The following is a 25,748-nucleotide window of genomic DNA, read 5'->3' on the forward strand; positions in this document are numbered from 1 at the left end:
CATTGGGATGTGTAAATGGTTTTGCCATCACTTTCATCTATGGCCAGATTAGCAGCAGCAGACAAATCCATACATGACTTGAAGCAACAAGGATTCCTTCCTCACCTGTTTAATGGTACAGTTACAATATGAAGTATCTCACAGTCTGGACTGTGTCTGTGTGTGCACAAGCTTGGTTTCTGCACATTTTTTTTGATGACTCTTTTTTCATAGCATCACAGAATGGTATCATTTGGAAGAGATCTTGAAGATCAGCCAGTTCCAACCCCCTTGCCATGGACAGGGACACCTTCCACTAGACCAGGTTGTGCAGGGCTCCATCCAGCCTGGCCTTGAACACTGACAGGGATGGGGCACCCACGGCTTCTCTGGGAGAACTGGTCCAAGGACCCACCAACCCCACAGTAAAGAATTTCTTCCAGGGTCTAGTGCCTCTCTTCTTTGGGCAATCTGTAAATAACTGCAAGGAGCTGAATTCAGGAGACAGTGTGCTAGCATGGAAATGGGCACCCATGGTTTCCTGCACCTGATGCCATTTCATGGAGCCAGCTCCACTCTTCAGGGTGCAGCTCAGGTGTTTTTATCATTTTTGTGTCTGTATATACATGAGCAGTACATGGTATATAAAAGATTCAAAGCTCTGCTGCTGGTAGGATTTGCCCCAAGCAGCTGGGGGCTGCTGATGTGCAAACCTTTGCCATAGCCAGCAACACTCAAAACGACCATACAGCCATGGAAGAGCTGATTTCTGGCCTTTGATTTAGTATTTATCTCAGCAGCATTCTCTGTTTAAGCAATGCTGCGGGCAGTGGGCTGGCACATTCAGTGAAGACTTGCACAATGTAGGGGTTATATGAGAACAGTTATGTTGGATTATGGTGGGATGTGTGCTTGTCACACTCCGGGACAGCAGGACACTGTCAGCCAGTACACCTCATCTATTTTTGGTTTTTTTTCCTGCTGGTGGTGACAATGAACCATAGAACGGTTTGGGTTGGAAGCCACTTTAAAGCTCATCCAGCTCCAGCCCCGCTGCCCCGGGCAGGGACAGGGACAGGTCCAGCCCGCCGTCGGAACGGATCGGCATCCACGGGAGCTTTGCCAAGGCCGCTCCTCTGCCGTGCCACGACCCGCGGCGGCGGCGCCGGAGCCCACGCTGCGGAAAACCCCGGGGGAGAAGGAAAATAGCCGCGTGCGAGCACAGCCTGTCGCTGCTGTGCCCTAGCCACGACTGCAAAGACCCACCGGTCTCAAGCCGCGGGTAATTCACGCACAGCACCGCCGGCTCCCGGAGGCCGCGGTCGCTCGTCACTTCCGCGGGCAGCGCCCGCCCTCTGCCCCCGGGGCTTCCCGGGGCCTTCCCGGGGCCTTTCCGGGGCGAGCGCCGGGGGCGGGGCCAGGGGCGGGGCCAGGGGCGGGGCCCGCGCGGGAGGGGCGGGGCCAGGAGAGGCGGGCCAATGGGGCGCGGAGGGGGCGCGGGCGGGGCGGGGCCCGGCCGTGGCATGTGGCGGGGCCGCGGGGCTCCGGTGTCCCTTCCCTGCCCGGGGCTCTTCCCTGTCGTCCCCTGTCTTTCCCTGCCCGCGGGGGCGGCGCCAGCGCCGGCCGAGCGCCTCTCTCGCCCCGGGAGCGCGTCCTCCCACGGGCTCCGCCACGTCGTGAGTTGCGGGCGGGCGGTGACTCGTCCTGGGCCTGAGGGAGCGCGGGCGGGAGGGACGCGGTGCCGGGCGAGCGGCCGTGCCGGGGCTCTCGCGGGGGCGCGGAGCCCGGGCGGGTGCGGCGGGCGAGGAGGCGCGAGGGGGGAGCGGCGGCTGGGCAGCCGTTCCCGTGAACCGCCGCACCAGTTGCGAGTACATTTGCGGCACGAGCCGCCGATAAATGTTGCAGTAAGTTGCTGTCCTCCCCCCGCAGCGGCGGCTGTGCTCCCCCGCAGTCTGTGAGCGCTTGTAGATGGTTTTGTTAGTGGGGAGAACTGGGGTTCATTGCGGGGAAGAGGTGATTGACTCAGCAAGTAACTCACCGCCCGAGTGTAACATTTTTTTAGGCCCTGTGGACCACCTCAAAGATGCGGTGTCTGTAGGAGCCGCCCCCCTTAGGCAGGGCATCGGTGATATGTAAATATATCGTGTGTCCAAATGAATAATGTTGAGTGTGTGCAAGTGAGGTTACGCTGGTAAGTGGCGTCCTGTGGTATCGTCCTGAAATCTTTTTCCATTTATCCTACCTTAAGTAAAGGTTTTCAGAAGGTTTAACTGTGCCCTGGGCAATGTTAGCAAAGGTGTCAGCTGGAGTCCAGGAAATGGCAGGAAGAGTAAACACCGTTCCTTGACCAGGCTCTCAAATACAGCACTCTCTGGGGGTATCCTATTGCAGTGAATCTTCATCTGGTGGGTTCAGCAAATCCTTTAACTTTCCCCTCTGTCTCCCAAACTTTGTTTTCTAGGATTGGCAAAGAAAACTCCCGTCGCAGGATTGTGTCAAGTAATGCGCCTTGATGTTAGCTGGCTGAATCCCTGCCGGACTTGGTCATGCAACACCACTGCTGTTTCCTGATAAAGTGAGTTATCTGACTGCTTACTGGAGGGACAAACCCAAGAAATCCTCCCCACCTTCAGACAGATTGTGATGCAGTTTTGATGAGCAATGTGAACTTGCTGATAGTGAACATTTGGTGCCCTTTAGTCCTCAGAGGGCTTGTGACTAAACAGTAGCTTTGAAAACTAGGCTCTAGGACGCAGGTTGACGCAATGTTTTTGTCTCAAAAGTGCATGTTTTTTTGTATTAATCAAATTTATCTACCATAATCAACTACTGCTGTGTATGTTAATGCAGTCCATTATGTGGCAATGGATAGTTTAGAAGAAATCCATCAATTTTTGTGAGCTTTTGTGTCTGTAGTAGATTTGTACATGTGTTGTGTGTGTTTGCTGCTTGGCTCTGGCTTTTATGTGTAGTGCATGTATACACACATGTATTGTTCTAGTACTTTTTTGGACGAAATTCCAGGCCACATGCCTCTTAACATGTTGGTGAGGGCGTCTTTATTTTTTGTTTTTAATTGCAAATTCCCTGCTGGTTTTATAAACCCATCTGCCAGGAAACAGACTTTGCATCTGGTTATCTATTATTGAAATTCTTATTGGCACATCCATACAACCTGAAGCCTCTGCCTTCTAAGGGAATTCTCCTGGCACAGGCTTTTTGAAGGTTACAGGAGTAAATTGCAAGCAAAATTTCAAACTTTGGTGATGGAAGAACTTCAGTACTGAAGACCTTGTGATGTGTTTAAAATGTCTGGACGCATACCCTGGATTACAGGAAGTGTACTAGCAGACTTTTTACTTGTATGTTACTGGCTAAATTTTCAAGGGAAAATGTTGCAGGGACATTTATGAATGGAGATTGTGCATGGGAAAGCTGGAGGAAAAAGCAGTCAATTCACCAGGACTTACAAGTAGTTCCTCAGCTGCTGTGCATTGCAGAGCAGTGACAACCCACAGCAGCTGAGTGTTTGTCCTTGTTTCAACTGGGATAGGATGCTCTTCTGAAGGAGGTGTCGTGCACATGCTGGTTCAAAGCTCATTTGTGAGGTACATGAGATAGCCTTCCCACCCAGGTCCAACACAGTAATTGTTGGATGAAACTCCATGGGTTGTGCTGAACCAGCAGCCAGACAATGTGATCTTTAAGACTTTTTTTCCTCCTGCCCTTAAAAGGACTGGGAGGGCAGTATCCCTGCTGTGTGTGCTGGATGCCATCTGACACTGTGTGCTCTGGCTCAGCAAGGCTGGTTCCCTTCCCAGCTTCCAGCCTGTTCTGCAGGTGTAATCATTTGTCATACCCCACATGTCAATGATATCCAGCCTGTCTGGGTGTGGAAAGGGCTGTTGACTTTGTTGATAGCGAAGCCAAGAAGTCCTGTGAAATAAACTGCTATTGAGTCCTCTCTTGCTTGATGGTAGCAAGCATTTGATGCGTTCATTTCTCCAGTCTTTTCTGGTTCCCTTCCTACAGCTTAGACTGGGGGAGTTAGTGAAGGAGTTGTGAATTGGCAGCTGGGTCTAAGGATGCTTCTGAATGCACTGCAGGGACAGTGACAATGCTAAAAATTAGTGCAGGCAGGTGCATTTTGGGTTCACAGCTCCTCCAGCTTTTGACTGCTGGCAATCCGAGAGAGTCCCCATGCAGGTAAGATGCTCAGCGTGCTTGTGATGCAGCAATTCATTCAGGAAAGGACAGCTTGTCTCTGCTGTGGCATGGAGATCCCCTTCTTGAAGGGTGGAACCACATGATTATCTTGCTGGTGTGTAAAGTAGCACTTGGCTGCTTGCTGTTTTGCTGTCTGGCTTGCTCATTGCTTTGGTTCTGTAGGTGAAAACCTTGCATTTAGCTGAGGGCTCTGCTTTGTTGTTCTTGTGATTTCCCTGGGATGAGGTTTCCTCAGGGCAGTTTTGAATGTCCATCACCATAGGTGCAAAAATGTCTGACAGTCTTTAATTTCCTTTGTGGGCTTCATTTTTCTCTGTTCTGGGCACAGCCTCCTCACAACTCAGATCTTGGGTTTTAGTGCTGAGAGGTAGGTGTGCTGCTGCACTGGCACCAGGGTGGTGCTGTCTAGTCAAACTGGATGGGACTGAAAGCAGTGGTGGCATTGCTGTGGTGGGAAGGCTGGTCTTTAACCACCCTTTGCAGAATGCGGGATCTCCGGAACGGTGTGACAGTGTGTGGGTCTGGATTCTTCACCATGTCCTTTCCTCCTGTTTGAAATGGTTGCTGTCAACCATTTGGAAAGCACACTGGGTGCTTGTTTGGTTGGTTGTTTTCCTGCAGGATGATGTGCTGTGAAGAAAGAAACAGAAGGTAGAGAGCCAGGGATATGGGTACTTGTTTATTTGCAGCCGGTTGGACTGTCCCCCAGGGTGGCAGGACCCACAGTTCGTTTGTACATCTTGCACCAGCTTGAGGAACCAGCTGGTCCCCCCATTTGAGCAGGAAGTTCAGCCTGTGGGTTGCAGGGGTGTGCCTGGGTTATCTCTGTGCATCACCACAGCTCTTGGCACCTTTGCCTGGGGAGACTCAGCTGGGCTGTGTCCCCTAAAGGACAACTAAATTGTGTTCTGCAGATGTGGCCATGTGTATGAGTCCCCATAGTTATGTCTGTTATTCCTGAAGAACACAGAGAGGGAAGGAGAGGTGCTTTGTGTACAGGAGCCTTTTTATTACTTACTGAGACATTCAGCAAGTCCACTGCTTCTGCTAACAATGACTGTCCAGCAGGGCATTGGGTTTGCCTTCCCAGGCTCCACCTGACTCTGACTTGGTGCCAGGCCAAGAGAACTACTTATGCAATAGACCAGCAAAACATGTCAGTATATATTTCTCATGTGTCCCTGTGTCCTGGTTTCAGATTTGTTTAAAAAAAAAAAAAAGGGGGTGAAGGAGAGTGGCTGATAAAATTTGTGTTGAATTTTACATGTATGTTTGTGTTGGATTTATATTTGTTTGGCTTGAGGAGAGACTTTGCAGCTCTTTAACCAAATCTGGTTTTAAATCCACTTAAGTTAAACTCCTACTACAGCTAGTGTGTGGAGACCAGGATGAAATCTCATTAATTTTAATAGGATTAAGCATGTTCTTTTGCTGAGTCTTCTTCTCTGTCTTTTTTTTTGTTTGGCTTCTCTGTATAGAAAGCAGAATAAACCTTTCCACTCTTCCACCTCTTTGTGAAAATGCTTTGACAGTCTCACAGAAATGTCTCTCTGGTTGCATACAATAACATTTTACACATTTTTTTCCTATGCTTTCAGCTGTAGTCCTACTGTATTCAGGCTTTTATTGGCTTTTGCTTTCCCTAAAGGCGCAATAATTCCTGACAGCAAGAAAGCATTCACAAGTGTTTGCATGGTAAGTTTGTACACTCAAAATCATTATTTTTGCTTTTGGTCTCTCTGGATAGATTTGAAACTGCTGTAAAACAAGCCAATTAGTAGAGAGAAACTCTGTAGAAGTCAGCAGGACCTGAGCATGTGCAGATGGGTGAGGGCAAAATTAATCTCTGTTCACCAAGCAGGAATAAACTGAAGAATAGGAAATAAAGGTAGAAGTGGTCTGAATGCAAACTGCTTGAAGGGAAATATTTTGGGTCTGTCTAAGATTAAACAACCATTAACTGGAGAGGAGGCTGCTTCATGCATTTGTGTTACCTCTTTACTTCCACGTTTTCTGGTGTTCATCATGCCCTGAATATCAGTATTGATACAGAAATGTGATTTGTTTGTAGTTCATGTTATAGGAGCACTCCTCTTCCCTCTCTCCATCTGGAAATACCTGCTGTGGCATTTTTCTTTTCAGATGTTCTGAGATGCTGCTAATAACACAATATGTACATACTTTCATAGGAAAAGCTGACTTGTACCTGTGTACTCAGCTGGATTTCAAGAGACTTGATTTTCATTTTGACTTCCAGCTCTGACCAGTTCCTCCTATAGATAGACATGAATGACTCAATCTTTTCACACCCCTTTTCCCACCCTGTGAGATAAGGGAGGGTTGATCTACCTTGCCTTTTTTTTTTTGCTCTGCTCTTTTGAACTGATGCCTTGTTGTGCTGTGGACTAACCCATATTACAAAGGTTGGGCTGGTGGTTTTGTGTCAGCAAATCTCCTCTATGCCATCAATCCTTATGATGAAACTTTACATCATCAGTGTGTTGTCTTGCTGGCAGTAGCATGTAGGTTGCAACTCCTGTATCAAATTAAAAAAGGAGAATGTGGTGGGGCAAAAAAATCTTTCTGGGTTTTTCTTTCCATAAGATAAACAGAGACTGGCTTATTAAGGGGGTTAAGGATGGGGAATTCTGACAGCTGCCCAGTGATACCTTGAAATTCTCTATGTGCAAGCAAAGAGCATTTATTCCCATCATAAAAGGGTTAGGCTTGGAAGGGACCTTGAATATCATCTAGCTCCAAACCCCCTGACATAGGCAGAAATGATCACATTGCTCAGGGTTCCTTCCAACCTGTCCCTAAACGCTTTCAGAGGAGGGATATCTACAACTTTTCTGAGCACCCTGTGCCAGTGCCTTACCACCCTCATGATGAAAAACTTAATCCTAGCATATAAGCTAAATCTCTCCTTGTCCTGTCACTCTCTTCCCCTGTAAAAAGTCCATCTCCCTCTTTTCTATATGTCTCCTTTAAGTACTGAAAGACCACAATACGGTCACCTCAGGATCTTTTCTTCTTCAGTCTGAACAGCCCCAACTCTCTCAGCCTGTCCTCATGGGAGAGGTGCTGAACACAGCACTCCAGGTTGGGTCTCATCAGAGGCCAAGACATAAGTTGCATTGTTAAGACATAAGTTACATCTTCATCTATGATGGTGTTTTTTTAAGGGATTGCCAGCAGTGTATATTTGCACTGGAAGTGGCAGGAGCTATGTGTTCTGGCTGTAATGACCATCTCTGAGGTGGCTGGAGTAGGCATGGGCTGTGGCTGAAATGCACCACTGACAACGTCTGGGATATCCCTGACTCCAATGGGCACATTTTGGGTGGTGAAGCCAGCAAGGGATTGCAGTGTCATGAGCCTGGTGGTGGCTACACCACTCAATTTTATGCGTGTCACAGGTTCCACAGGTTCTGCTAGGCTTATTCTCACACATAAAGTTATGTGAGTTTTTGTGTGTTTGGGGAATTACTGCCTAAGAGAGATATGCTAATGTGGAAACAGCTCATAATGTTCTTCAGGGACACTTGCTTGAGTTTGAGAAACACGTGGCCTGGTCTGAGCTCTAATGCAGATGGCTTTTGTTAGCAGCTGACTTGGTAAGCAAAAGCAGGGTGTTGTGTTTGTTTGCTATTTAGCAAATAGCTTTTGACTCAATCCCATGTATTTGTAGATTCCTGTTTGTTGCTTTTCTGTCCATTGCAAGGGAAGCAAGGATTTCTAGGCTTTGAAAATCTTGTAATGTGTAGAAGCTGGATGTATGTTGATGCAATGAAATATGAAATACATGATTTAACAGCTGTAGCAGAAGTGGGTTTCCAGCGCTGATGATCCATCCTCTTGAGGAATATCTGAATGAAAGTGTTTAAAAAGAAGATATAAGCAGAAAACGCTGGTGAGTTGGGTGATTTTGGTTGCCATCTTTTTTTTCCTGCAGATTTTGGCAATATTAGTAAGCAGCTCTTTCTGGGTGGTATGTTCTGCACTTGGTCTTTGACCCCTCTGAAAGTGGAAACAGATGTAATGCAAACTACGGAGTAGGCAACCTGCCCCCCTGGGAGCTGACTGAAAACAAACCCCTCTACTGAATGAGCTCTTAAGTTATTGCATGTCTTGGGACAAATTTGTTTGCAGTAAATCAGTAAGATAACACCTGCAGAGGTCCCTTCTGGAGTTGAAATGCATGCTCCAAAATTGTGATAAACAGCTGACTCGGGCATTCACATTTGTAGTTGCTTCTTAGGAAGATACAATGAATGCCATCCAGTGAGCATAGAGCTGTAACACAGGATTTCATACAGAAATTCATCTGCATAAAAGATGTCTGGGGGAAGGAGAGAATTTGTAAATAAAATACGTGGACAAATTTAGTTTAGTATTTTTCTCTCATCTCCAGGAATGCTACTGCTGGATGGAAGTGCTTTAAAAAGCAAAGACTCAAATGGTGGGCAAGCAGTTTAAATGGTTAGAGGTTGTTTGATTTTGTAGATGTTAATATGCATCTGCATAGGTAGAGAATTTTCTGTCTTGGCCTATAGGTACTAGATTGTTTGCTAAGCAAGTTCCTTTTCAGATGTCTGTCAGAAAAAAAGGCATATAAACCTAAAATTCACCCCAAAATCCTCAATACATGATCCTCACTGCAGTGCAGTTTTTCTGCTCTGTTGTCAGTTTGGGTAGATTTACCTCATGATATAATTCCAGGCAACTCAAGTGAAAGTGCTGTTCTGCATTATATCCCAAGAAGATGCTGGTTCTAAACCCAAAATAGAGAAGGAGCCTGAAGAACCTTCTGGTCCTCTGACCCATTGCTGTCTGGTGCTTTCTCTGATCTCTTGTGGGAATTTTCAGATTTCTGGACGATTTTAAGAAGCAAACACGTTTCTCAGTAGTTGACAGTTGTGATGCCAAACATGGGCTGTGTCACTCAGATTGCTGACATTCTGTAGGAATGACTCTGCTGCTTATGTAGGGCAGTTCCTGGTTTACTACAAACTGCAGCTTTTGAGGAAAGCAGCTTTGGTGTCACTTCACCTTGTGTTCTGAGGCAGTGTACTGCTAGGATTTAACCCCTTCCTTACAGCTGAACAGGAGCAAGAGCAGGTTTATAGGTTTGAGGTCCCTACAATGGGACTCTTCAGCCTTTGAGTTGGACTTGTTAGTCTGGGCTCTAGTTCTGAGGGTCCTAAACTTTGTTTAAAGGAAGAGGCTGAAGAAGTGTTGTACCTCAGTGCTGGCTGCCTGGGTTCTCACTTTCCTGCATTTATAGCCATTTTTCGTTCCAGTCTTGCAGAGTCTCTAGCAGCAAACAATTTGAAGCAAAAGGTGTTGTTTGATAGGTAGAAGTGCATGTGAATTGAAGTGTGAATTATTTCATTCTTGGCACATCTTTTGGTTTGTATCTGATTTCGTTCAGTCACAGTCTGTTCCACCTGTTGATTCCTGACCTGTAATGGTGATCTGATGATATTGGACAGTTTTGTACTGGAGTACAGTAGAACTGAAGTCTTCAGAACATCACTCAGAAGCAAGCAGTAAGAGTTTCTGCTGATAGTGTGGTTTTCCCATGCTTGTCCTTTCCCTTATTTTTGTCATCTGAGCTTGGACAGCATCTCCCAGGGAAACTCTTGGCCTAGATAATTAGTGTATGGTGAGGTCATCTTTGAAACAGGGTGTAACCAGGGTTTATCTTGTTGGTAGTTTGCTTTTCTAGTTCACCATTCCCCTCATTACAGGATCAGAGCATCTTTTTCAGTAGCCAGAAGTTTTTAATTGGTTCAGTCTTCCTGATGCTTTTAGGTCACAGCTCCTGGAGGAGTAAGAATAACCTCTTGGTTTTGTTACAGCAGCAGGTATTAAAATTTGAGAGAGAGGTTTCAACTTTGGGGTTTTTTCTATGTTTGTTGCTGTACTGCGGGGCAAATATTGAAGACTGATATAAGCACAGAGGCATCTGAAATGGCTCCTGAAAATATCTGTATTGGTGACCCCATTTGTCCAATCAAATACAGAGCACTTTGCACATTTGAGTCTTTGGTACAAGTTAAACTGGTGTTTGTGGCAGTTGTAATCTCTCTTGGTGAGCTGCTCTGCTGACTTTCTGTAGGTGCCCATGACATTCAGGTGGTCTGCTGGGATAGTTTTGGAGTTCTTGTTAGCCACATCAGCAGCAGACAGACAGATGGACAGACCTTCTATATTGAGCTCAGAAAGGTTCAGAAGGATCTGCTGCTGCCTATGTAACCTCTCTTCCATGATGAGGGGCTCCGTAGTACTGGAAGACCTTTAAGTGAGGTTTGGAGAGCTGGAAGAGCTTTGAGGAGCTCAAACCAAGCTTATTTTACTTTATTAATCAGTTTTTGAGTATCAAGACTCAAAACTGTAATAAAGAGTTTATTCTGAAATGGAAAAGAGGGAACCCAGAACAAGGTAGGAGAGCAGAGCTGCTGCCCTGTTGGTGTGCAGGAGATGAAACCCAAGAGCTGGTCTGAAGCTCTTCTGCAGATGCTGCCTTGGCAGCCCGTGAGAGTAAGGAGAGGGAAGGATGTTTTTCCTCTAGGTTCTGATAACAGGTTTAAATTCAGGTTGGTGCATGACCTGAAAACTTGCTGGCTAAGAGGAACCTGCCACAGGGAAGACCAGCAAGGATGAGGAGAGCTGCTATTGCATTTAATTCTTTCTTTGTTTGGCAAAAATAGATTTGGCTAAGCTTTCCCACCCACCCTGCCCTGTGATTTCCACACCTTTCAATCTGTCAGAATCACAAAGCAGTGATGCATGTGGCAACAAACTTTATTTGGTATGGCTATATATGTGTTCCTGGCTTGGAGACTTTAGGAAGAATCTCTTCTTTGTCCTAACATGTATAGTGAAAACCTCCCCAGTGTAATATTGCATTGAGATAAGCTGGAGTGTCCTTCTGCTGCATCTCATCAGAGGTCTTCCGTATGAAACTACCTTTGTTTTTTAACCTGAGTTGTTTGCTTAAATAGAGGAAACTTCCTATAATCTAGGACTCTTCAGGTTGTTTTGCTTGTGAGAATAACTGGAGGTGGAGCCACATGTTTGGATTTTTTATTTTTTTTTTTAAATTTGTGTTTATTTTCCGTATTTCAGGGTATGCACAAAGATCTTGCTTCCTCGAAGGAAGAAGTAGCCAAAAATGTTTACGTTTCTTCTGGTTGTTTTAGGGCTGAGCAGACAGTCCCTTTCAGTCATCCCACTGGGGTTGTGTTTTGGCTGTTTCCAGGCTCTGTGAACCTTTCCTGAGTTTCTGAGCTCCCACAGCCTGATGCTTTTGTAACATAAGGTGACATTTTTGCTGTGTGTAACCCTGCTGAAAATCATGCACAGGCTTAAATTCTTGAGCAAAGTTGCAGAACCTTGTGTTCTGGATGGAGGTATGTCCTATGTTACCATGAGCCTAAAATTAGTATTTCAGCTGCATGAAGAGGAGCATACTGAATTCTCAGAAATATCTGGAGTGGAAGATAGTATTTCAGTGGAACTTGAATTGATCTGGATTGTCAGGAATTTGCTGACTCTGGTAAAATTCTGCAGGGCAGGGGGTGGGTGGGTGACCAGGCTTTAACACGCTGGCACTTGCTCCAGAAGTGACACTTGGTTATTTGTACCTGTGTTGCTGTTATTTGTTACCAAGTTGCTGCTTGCTAAGTCTCTGTTAGCGCCACGCTTGTCAGTTTTGGATTTAATAGCACCTCAGGCACAGTTTATTTCTGTGCATGTGGAATGTGCTGGTTCTAGCTTCTAAAGCCATCCCTCAGCAAGCATGAAGCACCTGCCCTGCAGAGTACCTGCTGCTGCAGGCACTTGGAGAAACCAACCTCGGGAGCTGGCCTCTTACCCTTCTTGATGAACTTTGCTCTGTGTTAGTTCAAGGCTGCAGAGTTCATGTGGGAGCCCACTGGGATGGTTCCTTTGAGGGTCTTGTTGAAAGCTGGTTAATTTGAAACACATGGCGTGAAATGCCCTGCATATGATCTGCAGTTCCCATGAGACAACAACACGTCTGAAAACTTCTATCTGCTTCGGGTGTAGACCAGACATGGGAAGGTTGCAGTTGAGCCATAGTACAGATTTTTATTGCTTAAAGGTATTTTTGTTGACAGATTTATTGTTCAGTCACAGCTTTATGCAGTTAGCCTTTGGCAGCTTGCTTTTCTGTATATTAAAACTAGATTGTTTCAGATATTTCAAAACAAGGCACATTTTCATAAATCAAATAGCTGTCTGATCATTTTTCACAGGAAAAATGTTTTGCTGAGTAGTACTTCTCAGCATCAGAACTGCAGCACATGGCTCTAATATGGGTGAGAAAGGATGATGGATGGGTGATGCTGGTTTAGGAATTTTAGGCTTTAGTATTTTTTTCTTCAGAGGAAAACCATGATCGCCATGAAGCCTCAATAGTGTTCTCAACTGCATCAGCTGTCTCCCTTATTCCTCCCAAGAGAGGAGCCAAGTGTGCAACCAAGGAACAGAGAGATGGAGATGGGTAAAGCTGGTAGAAACAGCTTTGCAGCTTATCAAAACTTTCTTGGGGAGCCAAAGAAACTTAATGGCTCTAAAGCTGCTGTTCAGAAAACCATATAACTTCATCTGGTCGTACTCAGCTGACATTGGGTCAGCCTCGTGTGCCTTGGTGTTGCCCCTTCTGTCCCCAAACCTATCTACATGTGCATCTTCAGTCTTGGAGAGAAGCTTGGGATGTAAAATGCATCTGAGGGTTGCAGTGCAGATTCCCTATCTCCTGTATTCTTGCCTTGATTTACAATGAGATATGCTTGTCTTGCCTTGGCAAAATCTGGTTTAATTCTGTTTTTCTAAAGAGAGAAATGTTGCACTTGTTTAGGAAGCTGACAACACGTCAAGTGTTAAGCAGCAAATGCAAGTGGGAAACAGGCCTTATGCTTTCTCCATTTGATGGGAGAGGAGCACTCTTGTCTGCAAAAGGTATTCCACCCGTTTTCCCTGCTTTATTATACTGAAGATAGAATGTTTCTTTTCAACTCAGACCGTATTTCATACCTAGTCCATGCACACTTGGGAGCATGAGTTTTGAGGCAGTGTCTACTGGCTCCTCAATGACAGCTCAAAAGAGCATGTGTTGCCCTAAATGATTTACTTTGCACACTTTGTACCTGTGATCTCTAACACCCACATTCCCTCTTTTTTGTGATTTTTTTTGTCTGTTTCTGTATCTCTCCTCACTCTGGTGCAGTCATTGCGTGCACCTTGCAGCTGCTTAACCAGGAACAGCTGAGGCTGGTGGGGGGCATGGAGGCAAGGGATTTATATGGCAAGGGCTTCTCTCTGCTCTTGCAACATCATTCCAATCATTGTTCTTTGAAATAATGATTTTTATTTTTTTTTATTATTATTATTTGTGTAAATTTCTTGGCTTAAGCAGTGTGAGATCAGCAAGAAGCGAGGAACTATTCTGAAACCCAGCAGGCAGTGCCCTCTGGAAATGTGTGTACACTGCAAAGTCATCAGTCATTCAGTTGTTGACTCAAAGTTATTCTGGTTTGCCAGCATGCTTGTTCCCTGCTGAGTTACAGCCACAGATAACAAAAGTGAACTTTGCATTTTTCAGAGTGTAGTCTTTTCCCAGACTTTATTTGTTGCTGTCTTTTGTGGTTTGGTTTTGCTTTAGTTTGGCTTTGAATTTCCTTGGGGATGTTCTATAGGTGGAGAAAGTAGTGCTTGAGGAGTCAATTTTGCCACAACTTCTCAAAATTATGCCTGAGGGGAGCAGTATCATTCATCTCTTGCACTGTGTTGTCCAGACAGGGATCAACATGGTTTGGATAAGGTTTAGTTAGTGCTGTTTTGGGATGTAAGTTTTGGGGGGTGGGCTCAGAGGGGTCTCTGAGTACAGATGGAACCATGTGGGGCTGACTAAAAGTGTGAGAGGAAGTCAGAAACACAGCCTATTTCTCATGATATAGAGGGCAGTTGTTAAGTTGGGAAAAGTGATCTGCAAGTAATTGTAACTCCTGTTTTGGATGAATGGAATTGGCTAAGGTGAAAGAGGTCAAAAAACCACACCTCTTGCTGGGGTTTCTGATATTTAATACAGCATCCCAAACCTCATCTGTACTGCATTAAAATGTGGCTGCAACTGGTTATCCTCTTACTGGTCTTGGAAAGGAGCTGTTTGCTTGTCTGATACAGTCTGTGCATTGTGTTTGTCTGCTTCACACAATCACCCTGCAGTCTGCACAGGGATTTTTATAATTGGCTAAAGGATGTTAAAAAGTGTTTTAAGCTTATAATCTTGTATTGAGTGCCTTAGGGGGAGGTATTGCCAGTTGGCCCCTGAGGAGACCATATTTAGTGAGAGGGAAAGAGGGGACAAATAGCTAGTGCATGAGCTTGGCATGTCCTCCTAAACCAATGCTGGCCTCATCCAGAAAGGCTGCCAGGTACTTTGGAAGAGGTGACAGTCACTTTCTGGGGTTTTGTTTTGCTGTGCAGTTGCTGCAGTCAAGTGGAACCAAAGTGAGCTGTGATGGTAGGACTTGTAGTGAATGGATGTGGTTGTGGATACAAAACATCCCTTTGCATAGGGGATGCATGTCAATGCAACAGCTTCTAGCTACTGGTGTGATCATTTGATCTTGCAAATATCTGTAGTTCTTGGGTTGGTTGAGATTAATATTAATATTTTATTTGTCGTAAAACTGAGATGTTAATTATAATAATAATGATAGTATTTATTTGTAGCTATAATGCTATTATGTCTGCAGCTTAAAAATGCAATGCAAGATGTTTATTCTCTGAGGGTGTTAATTACAATCGCAAAATTATTACTAAAGGTATGGAAAAAGACTCCTATATAAATGTTTAGTGGTTGTATTCATTGCTGTTATTCCTTACTAGTTTATTTGAAACAGTGTATGCATGCATTATTACATGGGTAATTTATTCTCAGGGTCACTTCTTAGGTTGTAAAACAGTGCTTCTTATAAACCCTGGACCTTGAAAAGGGACATAAGCTACACTCTTTCAAATGTGAAATACATTAATGATGGTTTTTTTTCCTTTTTGTTTGTGTGTAAAGTACCACTTTCTGAATCTCTGCCTATGACCTGTGAGCTTTTTAAAAGTGCACTTTGGCACCATGGGATGGGAGTGCAGGTTGCCAAACAGTGCTCTGAGGTGAGATACCTCTCGTGTCTTTGATAGAACCCAATTCACTTGCTGTAAGTTGAAGGATTTGGAGTTTAAAGGAAGTTCTTGCTGTCTGCTCTGGAAAAAAAATAAATCTCTTGTGGGCAAAATATTTAATGTTTTCCCTTGCTTTCCCCCTTGCTCCCTGTTTTATCAACTGCAGCTTTCAACGGTTAATCTACAATATATACAAAGAATTACAGTAAGAGTGTGATAAAGGCTGAGACAAACTTGTAAAAGTGCCTTGCAGTTTGGGAGAGTGGAAAAAATATTGGAAAATGGCTTGGCTGAACAATACAAATTAGTATTGTTAATTCCCTGACAAGAACGTGGGGCTGCTTTCCTGAGCAGCTGATGCTGGTGTAGCATGTTGCAAAGGCTGTGCTGGTATTGCACAGGTCATCTCCTCTCCTGTCCTGATTCTTTCAAATTTGGTAAAGCACACTTGAAAGAAGTGATAAGGAAAGAGCAAAGCCAGTCTGTGCTGTGCTTGCACAGTGTGTGATGGGAGAGGGGCCCTGGCAGAGCTGGTGCTGGCTGGACACCGGGCGTAGTCGCTGGTACATAGGACTAGATGGGGCTGCTGAGCTGCCTTTCCCTGCCAGGACTTCTGTTGTCAAGCCAGATTTAGAAATACTTCCAGCTGCCAGGTGAGATGCCCTGAGAAACCTGCTTGCACAAAATGAGCGTGATGCTGTGCACACTTGCTCCAGGGAGAAAGCTCAAGAGGGGTGCATGAGCTGAGGTCAGCAGTGCAAAGGCCCTACAATCATTTTGGACTTCCCATCTCTCTGGGAGAGCAGATCTAAAAATGCTCCATCTATTTTCAACAGGTAAAATAACTCTTTTTACTAGAGTAAATAGGCAGGAAGGAAACTCTTGAGTTCCTCAGGGAACTTGAAGGTATACTAGGAAAACTGAATTTGAGACACTGCATTTTAATATCAAGTTTTGTCTCCATCTTTGGCTCTTTGACAGTCCAGTGTGTACCTGTATATTGTATATATACAAGCTCTGAGGAGCTTGGGGTAGCTGCCTATATTTCACCCCTTTTCAGACAGGGTGGTTTTGAAGCTAAAACTCTGTTGCCCTGTTTGGGGCTTTAGGATATAGCAGAAGGAAGAATTGGAAACAAAAGTTTAGTGGTACGAAGCATAAAAACATTACAATCTGAGTCACAGCTAACAAACATTATTTGGGGCTTTTTTGGGGGAGAAATAGCTAGTAGATTCTTAAATTCACAAGCATGGTTGAAACTAGAGTTCTCATGGTTGAAACTGAGACTTCTAGCCTGGATGGCTAAATTAGGGTCTTACGCACATTACTGCGGACTGTTAGATGTTCTTCACTGTGGTATTTATACCATTCACACATGCTGCTCATTCTGTGTTGTGAACTGCCTTTGCAGTCATCACATCCATCTCAGAGATGTCACACAAAGCTGAATCTCAGCACTCTTTGAAGGCTGTCACATTTCTCTTCATGACTTCAGGATGGTGACTAAAGCTTACTTTAATGATGAGCAAGAGGATTGCCCTTAAAAATTCCTTAGGGAAGAGGTTTATAGTAGGTCTGGTTCAGACTGAACTGTTTGGAAGCTCATGCAAAGCTCCAAAAACCTCAGAAGCAAGAGGATAAATCCAGATAGAAGCTACTAAAGAGGGTAAATCCAGGTAGAAGCTACTAATCTTCTCTGATGTCAGTGGGAGCTGTTCCAGTGCCTTGAGCGACGGAAGCCCCTCTATTGAGTCAAAGTCACATGGGTGCATTAATAATGAAGGAAAGACATTATTGGTTGTTTTTTGAGGGGAAGTAAAGGCTACTTTTGGGTGTGGATATTCTTCAGTAACAGCTGTGTCCGTGTAATGTCTTGGAAGACCCGAAATAGTGGGTTTTGCTTGTTTTCAATCAAAATTTCTCTGATTTTTTTGTAATGACCAGTAAAACCAAAGAAGAAATCAACCTTGGTTACTTGGTTTTGGCTGACTTGGTGTAAAGGCAGGGCCAGGACTATAGTTCCCCTTATTATCAGTGTGCTCAAACTGGTGAAAACGCTTCTGCTGAGCCTGGGCACAACGTTAAGGGTGCCAGGATGAGTCCAAAGATATCGAATCTGTACTGCCACGTGCTACTGGGCTTTGAGAATGCCTTTGTACACAAGGCTATTGACTTAAGCTGTTCTCCACTGGGATGTGAAGGAAGGAGAGCAAAGTACCTTTTCCAAAGAAAGAGCTTCTCTGGGAAGTTGGGAAAGGTCTTTACTTCTCCTGTCTCTGAGCCCTTGCTTGTTTGTGATGTGTAATGATATTTTCCTGCCTTCTGTATGCTTTTATTTTCCATTCCTGCTCATTTGTTTTTTTTTGTTTTGTTTTTTTAATAGGTATATTGCAGTGGATCTGAAGTTGATATAAGAGATAATTTCTTCTGGGAAGAGAAGCTTCCCTGTAAGGCCAGCCCTGAAGATGTGGACTGCCATTGTGTTCTTCCTGCTGATTTCCATCTGTATATGTGAACACCAGTCTTCTGTTCTAAAAGGGAGAGGAATCCATGTAGTGCAAATAAACAGGCTTACAAATGAAGAGCAATGCAGGCAGGCTTGTCACAGCCCAGGTGCTTCAGGTGAGGTTCTTGTCCCTTGGATGGAATTCCAGCTGCGTTTTCTTCTCCTTGAAGGTCTCTGCTGCTCCTTTGACGGCTTTCTTAATTCCAGTTGTTTACAGGCATTTATAGTTACTGCTTCTCTGTGTGGTGCTGAATAACTCCTGACAGCCTTGGTTAAATTGAATCCAGGACAACTGCTTCCCAGGGCCCTTCGAGCTTCCATAAGAAACAGCATGTGCTGTTGGTGTGCACTGATAGCGTGCAAACAGTGTTAGGCCATTTGAATTGAAGAATGATTATTCCCAGCTGCCAGATGTTTGCAAGTGAGCAGTGCTGTTGTAGACAGCTGCACTAGAACGAGTAATCTTTGCTCCTGGGTATTTGTATGCATTTTCTGCCTTAGAAGAAATCACTTTGTCCTGCAACCAAGCACACTGTTAAATCTGTTGAGGGAAATGCCTTCTCACCACCTCTGAGGTGTCTTTACAAAGAATTAAACTTCTAAAAGAGTCTTTGAGCTGTCCTTGTGAAGGTCCCAACACTGTCTCGCCAGATGAGAAAGCTTGTAGCTCATACAGAAACCTGGTGATGCTGTGGTGAAGATGAGACCTTGGCTCAGGTGGATGAATGTCTGACATTCAGATGGCTAGGAACCTAATAAAGATGCTGGTTTTAATGGCCATTAATGGTTGTTTTCCTCATGAAAACATCCAGATGAATTTACATGGGTCCTAACTGTAGTGCACTTTGTCACTGGGTGAGTGAACTGCTGTTGTCAGGAGATGCTAGTACCAGAAGACAAACAGGTGGGTAGGCTACACTGACAATTTGGTTTCATTGTCTTTCTTTGGTTATTTGCACTAAGGCAAAGTCAGGATCCTTTAAGGCCAGACCTTCTAGATATTGCGTGGCTTGGGGGTTTTTCTGGTTGTGGGGCTTTTTTTCCTCTTTTTTATTTCTTCAATTAATTAGAGCCACGAAGCGGCGTGTTTGGTATCCTGTGTGCAGCAATCCATTTTCTCTGCTGTTTTCAGGGAGCCATCGCTGTAATTGGTCTGTGCCCTACCAGAATCACTGCCTCTTCCTGCAGTGTCACCAGCTGAGTGTGTGCCAGAATGCTGGAGAACAAGACATCAAAGACCTGCTTGCAGGTAAAGCCATGTTTCAGGAATCTGGGAAATCCAGGATCCTGATTATTTTGCTTTAAATACCTACATTTAACCCTTGATAAGCTTTCAGCTGAGGAAGATGGGTTGTGAAATGCCTGCAGGGTGATTCTGTAGGTACAGTTCCCTGGAGTAACTGTTTCACTTTGTCCTAGGGGCTCTGGCACTTGCATGAGTGCATGATGTGTCTTTGAATAGCTTTTGTAGCGCTTACTGAGTAACAGTTTGTCTCCATGTTGAAGACATCATTCATTCACGCCATTTGCATGCCACATGCTGTCCCAGTGAAAATAAAGGCATAACAGATGTATTTATATCTTTCTTCAGAGAAAGGAAAATGTACTGGCATTGTTTTTCTCTCAGATTGCCAGAATTTTGTTCCAGAGTCAACAGACCCCTTCTTCAATCAGAGCAGCAATTGCTCATGGTGACTTTCCAGTACCAGGGTATTCAATTTTAATAAAGTGACACAGTAACAAAATGGAGCTTATTTATAATTGGGAAATCAATCTTCTAAAGTTTTTTTCAAAAGTTCATTGTACCCAAGTTTAGAAAAAAATCATTTGTTCATAGTTTTGGGTTGGCAAAGGTTTCTCTGCAATGTAACAACTGGACTTGTGATAAGCAGATGGGATTTATGTCACTATAAATCTAGCTCACTTAGTTGTGAAGGAAATTATCCTGATGTATGAAGGTGTAAGTAGAAATTTCTGCTCAATTTTGACAAGTGAAAATTACGAATCAAGGCACAAAGGCTTTGTTGATGATGTGTAACTTTGAAAGCATGAGTCTTCTTCTCAGAAGCTGACATTTATAAGATTGCTCCTGTTGATACGGTGCTTCTGCATTGTACCTCTACTTCATTACTCTCCTTTTGTGAAATTAACTCCCTGGCTGGGCAAATACTAGAGGTCTGTGGCAGAAAAACACCAAACCAAAAAACCTCCAAGGGATTATGTTCAATAAAGGCAGGGGGGTCTTGAGTTTTCATATTCTTGCTGAATTCAGGGCTGATTTATTCCACTTGTACTGTTTGTGCTGCAAAGTATGGGTTCTGGTTTGCATGTTGGGGGGTTGAAGTTAGATTTGAGCTTGAGAGTTTTTTTATTTCTACAAAGATAATTTGTTTTGTCTTTTGGAAGAAATTGTCAGCGGCGAATGGGAAACAGCCGTGCTTGACCACCAGAGCGATCCGCAGAAAACGGAGAGGATGCTGAATGCACGGGTTGACCAACACAGTGCAGAAAACACGTTTTCTTTAACTGCTCAGACTCGTAATATTCATTTGAGGCATTTGCCTGGTGTTGAGAAGAGAGATGTCACAACTAATACTAGAAAAACATTTGTAAGCAATCCTACCACCACTGCCCCCACCACAACAACAAACATTACAAATGCAACTTTGTCTACCACTTATGAAACAACTGCCAAAGCCTCAAACACCTCTGGAGATTCTGATACCTTTACTAAAGCTGTGCCATCCTCTGCCTTTTCTCCCCTTCATGGTACCATCTCTGCTCCCACTTCCAGCCATGTCACCCAGATAATGACCACCAGCCAAAAATCAGGAAATAGTAGCTCTGTTTCAGCGGTTTCCCCCACTTCTGCTCCCATCACCGTTACTTCTGAAGCAGGTACCCCAGCACAGCAGTCTAGGCTGAGTACCACCAGCACCAGTGCTCCTCACCCTGACAGCCCCACCACTGCTGGAGCTGACCTGAAGACACTGACCACAACACTGACCACCCCCATGCCACAGGGTGCAGGAACATCTTCCGCCGCTTCCACGCGTGCCATCCTGACGGAGAGTTCTCGCTCTATGAATCCAATGCATACTAGCATGTTGCCAGATCTAAAGCCAGAAGCAGATATAACCACAGCATCCTTGAATGAATCAACTTCTCTTCTGGGCTCTACAAGAGGTGCCATGGGTTTAACTACAGCCTCCACAGTAGCAACTACGACTGAACATGGGATAAAGTCAACATCTGATGTCTTTTCAACAGCCATGGCTCCAACAGATGCAGCCAAAACAACAGCTTCGGGCCTCACAAAAACTCAGGACACAAACAATGAGTATCTTCTCATTGCTGCTGAGCCCCTCACTCAGTACTTAGTGGATAAAAGTTCACTACTTGCAGTGCTTTTAGTTGGTACGTTCTTTTTCATAACTGTTATAGTCCTTTTCCTCATGCAGGCCTATGAGAGCTACAAGAAGAAAGATTACACACAAGTGGATTACCTGATCAATGGAATGTATGTGGACTCAGAGATGTGAAGAGGTGGGGATAAATACTGGGCAAGAGATGGAAAGGAGATTCAAAGTCTGCCTGACTTGTTTTTCCTTTCTATCTGCCTATAACACAAACTGAAAGTGCTTCCAAATTTACTTCTAGTGCAATTGAGGAGAAATGCCATGTACTGTATTAAGAAAAAATAATAATTTTTTATTCAACTGTGCAACAGGTTGCTGTAAAACTATAAAAAAAAAGAATAATTTTTAACATTTTCATAATGCACAGTAGCTTTGGCCATTATAATTCATTTATAAACAAATCTAACAAGGTGTAAGTTGCCATCCTCTGAAAATGCTGTAGTGCTTTTCAGCTGTTTACAGTGCAGGCTGTGTTTTCATTTGTTTCATGTGTGCTCCTCTGAAAACAGAGCAAAGGATGCTGTCACCTTTTGTGAAGTGCTCCCAAATAGCCAGATGAGAAGTGTGGAGTACTGTTGCAAAAGGGGACTTTTAATCCAGTGTGTGTCATATTTCAGTGTGCTTCTTGCTTATGAAGAGGTCTGTTTACAAGGTATTGTAAACTCTGTTTACTGCTAACCCAAGTTATCTTTTCACCACGGAGTGGATTACTGTGCCTCTGCACTTAAATGATCTTATTTTTATATTCAGTTAATAAATGGGGCCCTGGAAGGGCATACCTTGTGTTTCTTGTTTTATTGCTGTCCCTGCCAGTTCAGAAGCAAGCAAATGAGCTTTTGGGGCTTAAGTAAATTAGCTCCACTTCAGTATTCCAAGTGTGGGGGCTTTGAAAACCTCGCTGAAAGCATGGACATGTCATAGAAGATACTCATCGTCTTCCAGAGTAGTGCTTCTGTAATTTAAAACCATTATGCTGCCAGTCTTCCAGGTATGCAGACACACTTACTGCTTATTATCTTTCATGCTCAGAGCATCAGCCTCTGTTTTGGTTTTTCTTTTGCGTTTAGGACCAGCACAGAGTTGTTAGTATTTTGGAAACTTAATTGCACATGCAGTTGCAACTTGCCTCCCAAGATCTGCAGCTGAGAGAAAGTAGAAAACACTTGATTTTTCAGCAAATATCCTTCAGTGATTAATGTATCTTATTTGGATGACATGTACATACCAATAGCAAAGTGCTGGATTGAGGAGTGTTGGGGGTTTTTTAACAATATTGATAGCTTGTCTCTCACTTTGGATTAGTTGGCTTTTCTTTAATCCAGCTTGCACGTAGTCTTGAATGAGAGTGATAATAAGCAAAGCTCAGAATTTGAGCTGCTGAGCTTCAGTTTGATTATTTATTCAAATTCTTGGGCTGTTTAGAATTTGGAGGGAGCATTTTACCCTAGAGGAGCCTACTTTGTAGATGACTTCATTGTCAGCTGAGAGTGCTGTGAAAACAGCTGCAGAGAGCACAAGTACCAGCACAGCCAAGGGGCTGTTTGGGCAAAATAGGCTGGAGAGATTTTCCTGAATCTTACCCAACACAAATTCTGAGGGTAAAACTCCAGCAAGCCGAGTGTGTTGAGGAGAGATTGCTTTGAAAGTGAGAACTTGGTTTTCAGCATCAGGGTTGCATTTAGCAGTACTTTTTCATGGACCTCATCTGCATGCCAGTAGGCACTAGGTTAGAGCATCTCTCAGGGTAAAGGGGTAGTGTGGTCTGGGGAGTCTACCTCCTTGGAAAGTTTGAAGTATAAGAAGTATAAGCCACAAAATTTACTCCATGTTTCCTGGCAGGGATGGAGGGAGAGAGCAGAATTTTTGAGGGTCTCAGTTTTATTGTATTTTAAGTTACAATATTAAAATACACACTATTGATTGGTTTGCCCTGAGGAGAAGGGAACTGAATTCCGATTTCTCCATCTTCCAGGAGCCACCTGTGTAGAGCATCTGTGCAAACGAGGTGCTGGGAACATCCCCCAGCACAGCTGGGGAGTTGCACCCTGTTGAGAAGCTTGGGATTGTGTTGAGCTGTTGGCAGATGCTGCTCTACATCCACCAAGTCCAGAGATTTATCTTTACATAGTGATTTCAGGTTTCACCTTAATTGCAGGTGAGTCACTAACCACAGACCTAAGCATGTGGTCTTGAGCTCTGCTCCAGATACTGAGATAAGAGCTGTCTGCTGGCTCCCTGCCATCTCCCAAGTAGGGAGATGAGCTTTTCTTCAGACTCAGCTCACTTCTTTTCCTCATTTAGGCAGCTTGGATAAAAGCATTTTGATAGGACAAATCTAGGCAATAGTGCTCTTCCTTCCCTGCCTATATAGTGAATTCCTGCCTTTAGGAAGTGCCTTCCTACATAAAGGATCAGTGTTGCAGCTCTTCTGCTGGTTCTCTGCCCTATTTTTGGGTTTTTTCTAAGTTGTCTGAGTCATTTCCACAAACAAACTATGAGCATCAGAATTATAATTGCTTATCCTGGAAATGGGGACATTTCTGATGAACTTTGCACTCACGGTGGCCTTTTCTTTTTTGGTTTCTGTGAATCTATTCACAGAGCTGAAGTTGAACACCAGATTTTGTGGAGTGGAAATTTGTGAAGTTGCAGTGGTACTGATTTTCCTCTTTGAAGAGATATTAGACTCTTGTACTGGTTTCTTCAAGACACTATGAAGGGAGGGGAGAGGAAAGTGACATTACTTAGAGGAATCTCTTGAGCTTTTTCTAAAACTTGAAGATCGGTATATTAAAAACAAATAAAACCCTTCAGGGATAATTTACATGGGTATGATATAATTACAAGAGTTGGAATTGAGTTACAATTCTATTTACAAGAATCTTGGGGAGTTTCTCATGGACATAGTGAGAATATTACAAGTACATCATGGCTAAATGAAACCACCACTATAAAAATCTTTGTGGCTTTTTAGCAGGTCCTTACAGGAAGGTGAGTACTCATCAGAATCCTGATGCAGTTCCCACAGCCCTGGTATGTTTACATCCAGGTCTCCTCATCAGATACTGGCACAGCCTGTCTTTTTTGTTCTTATTTGAGTTACTGCACTTCCAGGTCTGAATTACTTTCTCAACAGAAACTGAGCCTTGTAGTGTAAGGCTGAGCCACCAGAATGAGTCTTACCTCAGTGCATTTCTGCATACAAGGTGGAGATCTTTGTTTGCCATGGAATCATACAATAGTTTGGATTAGAAGGAACCTGTAAAGGTTATCTAGTTTTAACCCCCCTGCTGTGGCAGGGACATCTTCAACTAGACCAGGTTGCTCAGAGCCATGTCTAACCTGCTCATGGATGGGGATTTCCAGGGATGGGGCAACCACCACCTCTCTGAGCAACTCGTTCAAGTGCTCTACCACCCTCATGGAAAATTTCTTCTTTATATCTAGTCTGGATCTACCATTTTTAGTTTAAAACCATTATTGCTTGTCCTATCTCAGTAGTGCTCAGATTGCAGTGCCAGCTGAAGTAGGTTTTTCTTTGCAGCCCAATGGTCTCATAATAGCTCAGTTTAGGCATTTAAAAACAAACAAACAAAAAGTGTCTAGCTACTTGTAAGCCTTGAAGAAGGAGAGCAGTGGGACCATGAAAGTTGGGTTGCATGTGCAGTTATCTAAAGGGGTCTTCTGTAGTGGTGACTCGATCTGCAAATCTAAAGCAATTAGGATTTCTTCCCTTCTGGCTCTCTGATGAGCTGGAGGTCACCAGCAGCAAACATCCACTTGGTTGTTTCTACCTCCATGCCTTTGTTTCTCTCTGGACTAAAATCATCCTCCTGGGTTGGCTTCCCTTGTTTTGCTTTTGAGGCTGCAAATGGTGGCCCATCTACTGCATTTCACGGTGTCCTGCTGAAATAGTTAATAGCATGTTAAAGAAGAAAACGCAACATCTTTGGAAGTTTGCTTGCAGAATTCACAATATAACAATAGATTGGGTCCTACCAGGTTATCTAGAAGACATCTGCCAAGGAAGCGCCAAGAACAACATTCTGCTGCTGTGAAGCATATCTGATGCATATCGGGATTCAACCTGTTGTATGGCCTAAAACAGAAACATCCTGGAAATAAATTTAGATTAGATTAATTCTAAATGCCACCTCCCTCTTCTTTAATTACCTTGTTCTAGAAGGACATTGCTCTAGACAGAAGAGAAAAAAGGAAATAATGGAATATTAAAACATTCAAAGGAATAATAGGAAAGAAGAACTTTGCAATTGCATATATGAGTTTGCAATATGCCATGTAGTGTGCAGAGAATTAAAGAGTGTATGCAGAACTCTTAAGCAGTTTTAAAGCAGCTATTGCATGTAGTTGGAAAATGCTCAGGAAGATCTGGAAATGGAGGTATC

At 44.0% G+C, this 25,748-nt stretch overlaps 1 protein-coding gene across 13 annotated transcripts; it reads left to right on the plus strand.

Annotated features, from left to right (window-relative positions):
* The first annotated feature begins 1,456 nt into the window (after positions 1-1,456).
* Positions 1,457-22,118, plus strand: C6H11orf24 (chromosome 6 C11orf24 homolog). 13 transcript variants are annotated; one of them, XM_086895828.1, is made up of 6 exons: positions 1,467-1,655; positions 2,441-2,554; positions 5,805-5,901; positions 17,801-18,039; positions 19,056-19,172; positions 20,330-22,118. In XM_086895828.1, the coding sequence occupies exons 4-6, from the start codon at positions 17,883-17,885 to the stop codon at positions 21,463-21,465; spliced, it is 1,410 nt and encodes a 469-aa protein (XP_086751954.1). In that variant the 5' UTR covers positions 1,467-1,655; positions 2,441-2,554; positions 5,805-5,901; positions 17,801-17,882; the 3' UTR covers positions 21,466-22,118. The 13 variants fall into 13 exon arrangements, with proteins under 13 accessions (XP_086751952.1, XP_086751954.1, XP_086751959.1 ...); XM_086895833.1 differs by having other exon boundaries at positions 1,472-1,655; positions 5,855-5,901; XM_086895827.1 differs by lacking the exon at positions 1,467-1,655 and adding an exon at positions 1,759-1,883.
* The last annotated feature ends 3,630 nt before the right edge of the window (positions 22,119-25,748 follow it).

Source organism: Cyanistes caeruleus, chromosome 6 (genome assembly GCF_971803275.1).
Source record: "Cyanistes caeruleus chromosome 6, bCyaCae1.hap1.1, whole genome shotgun sequence".
NCBI lineage: Eukaryota > Metazoa > Chordata > Aves > Passeriformes > Paridae > Cyanistes > Cyanistes caeruleus.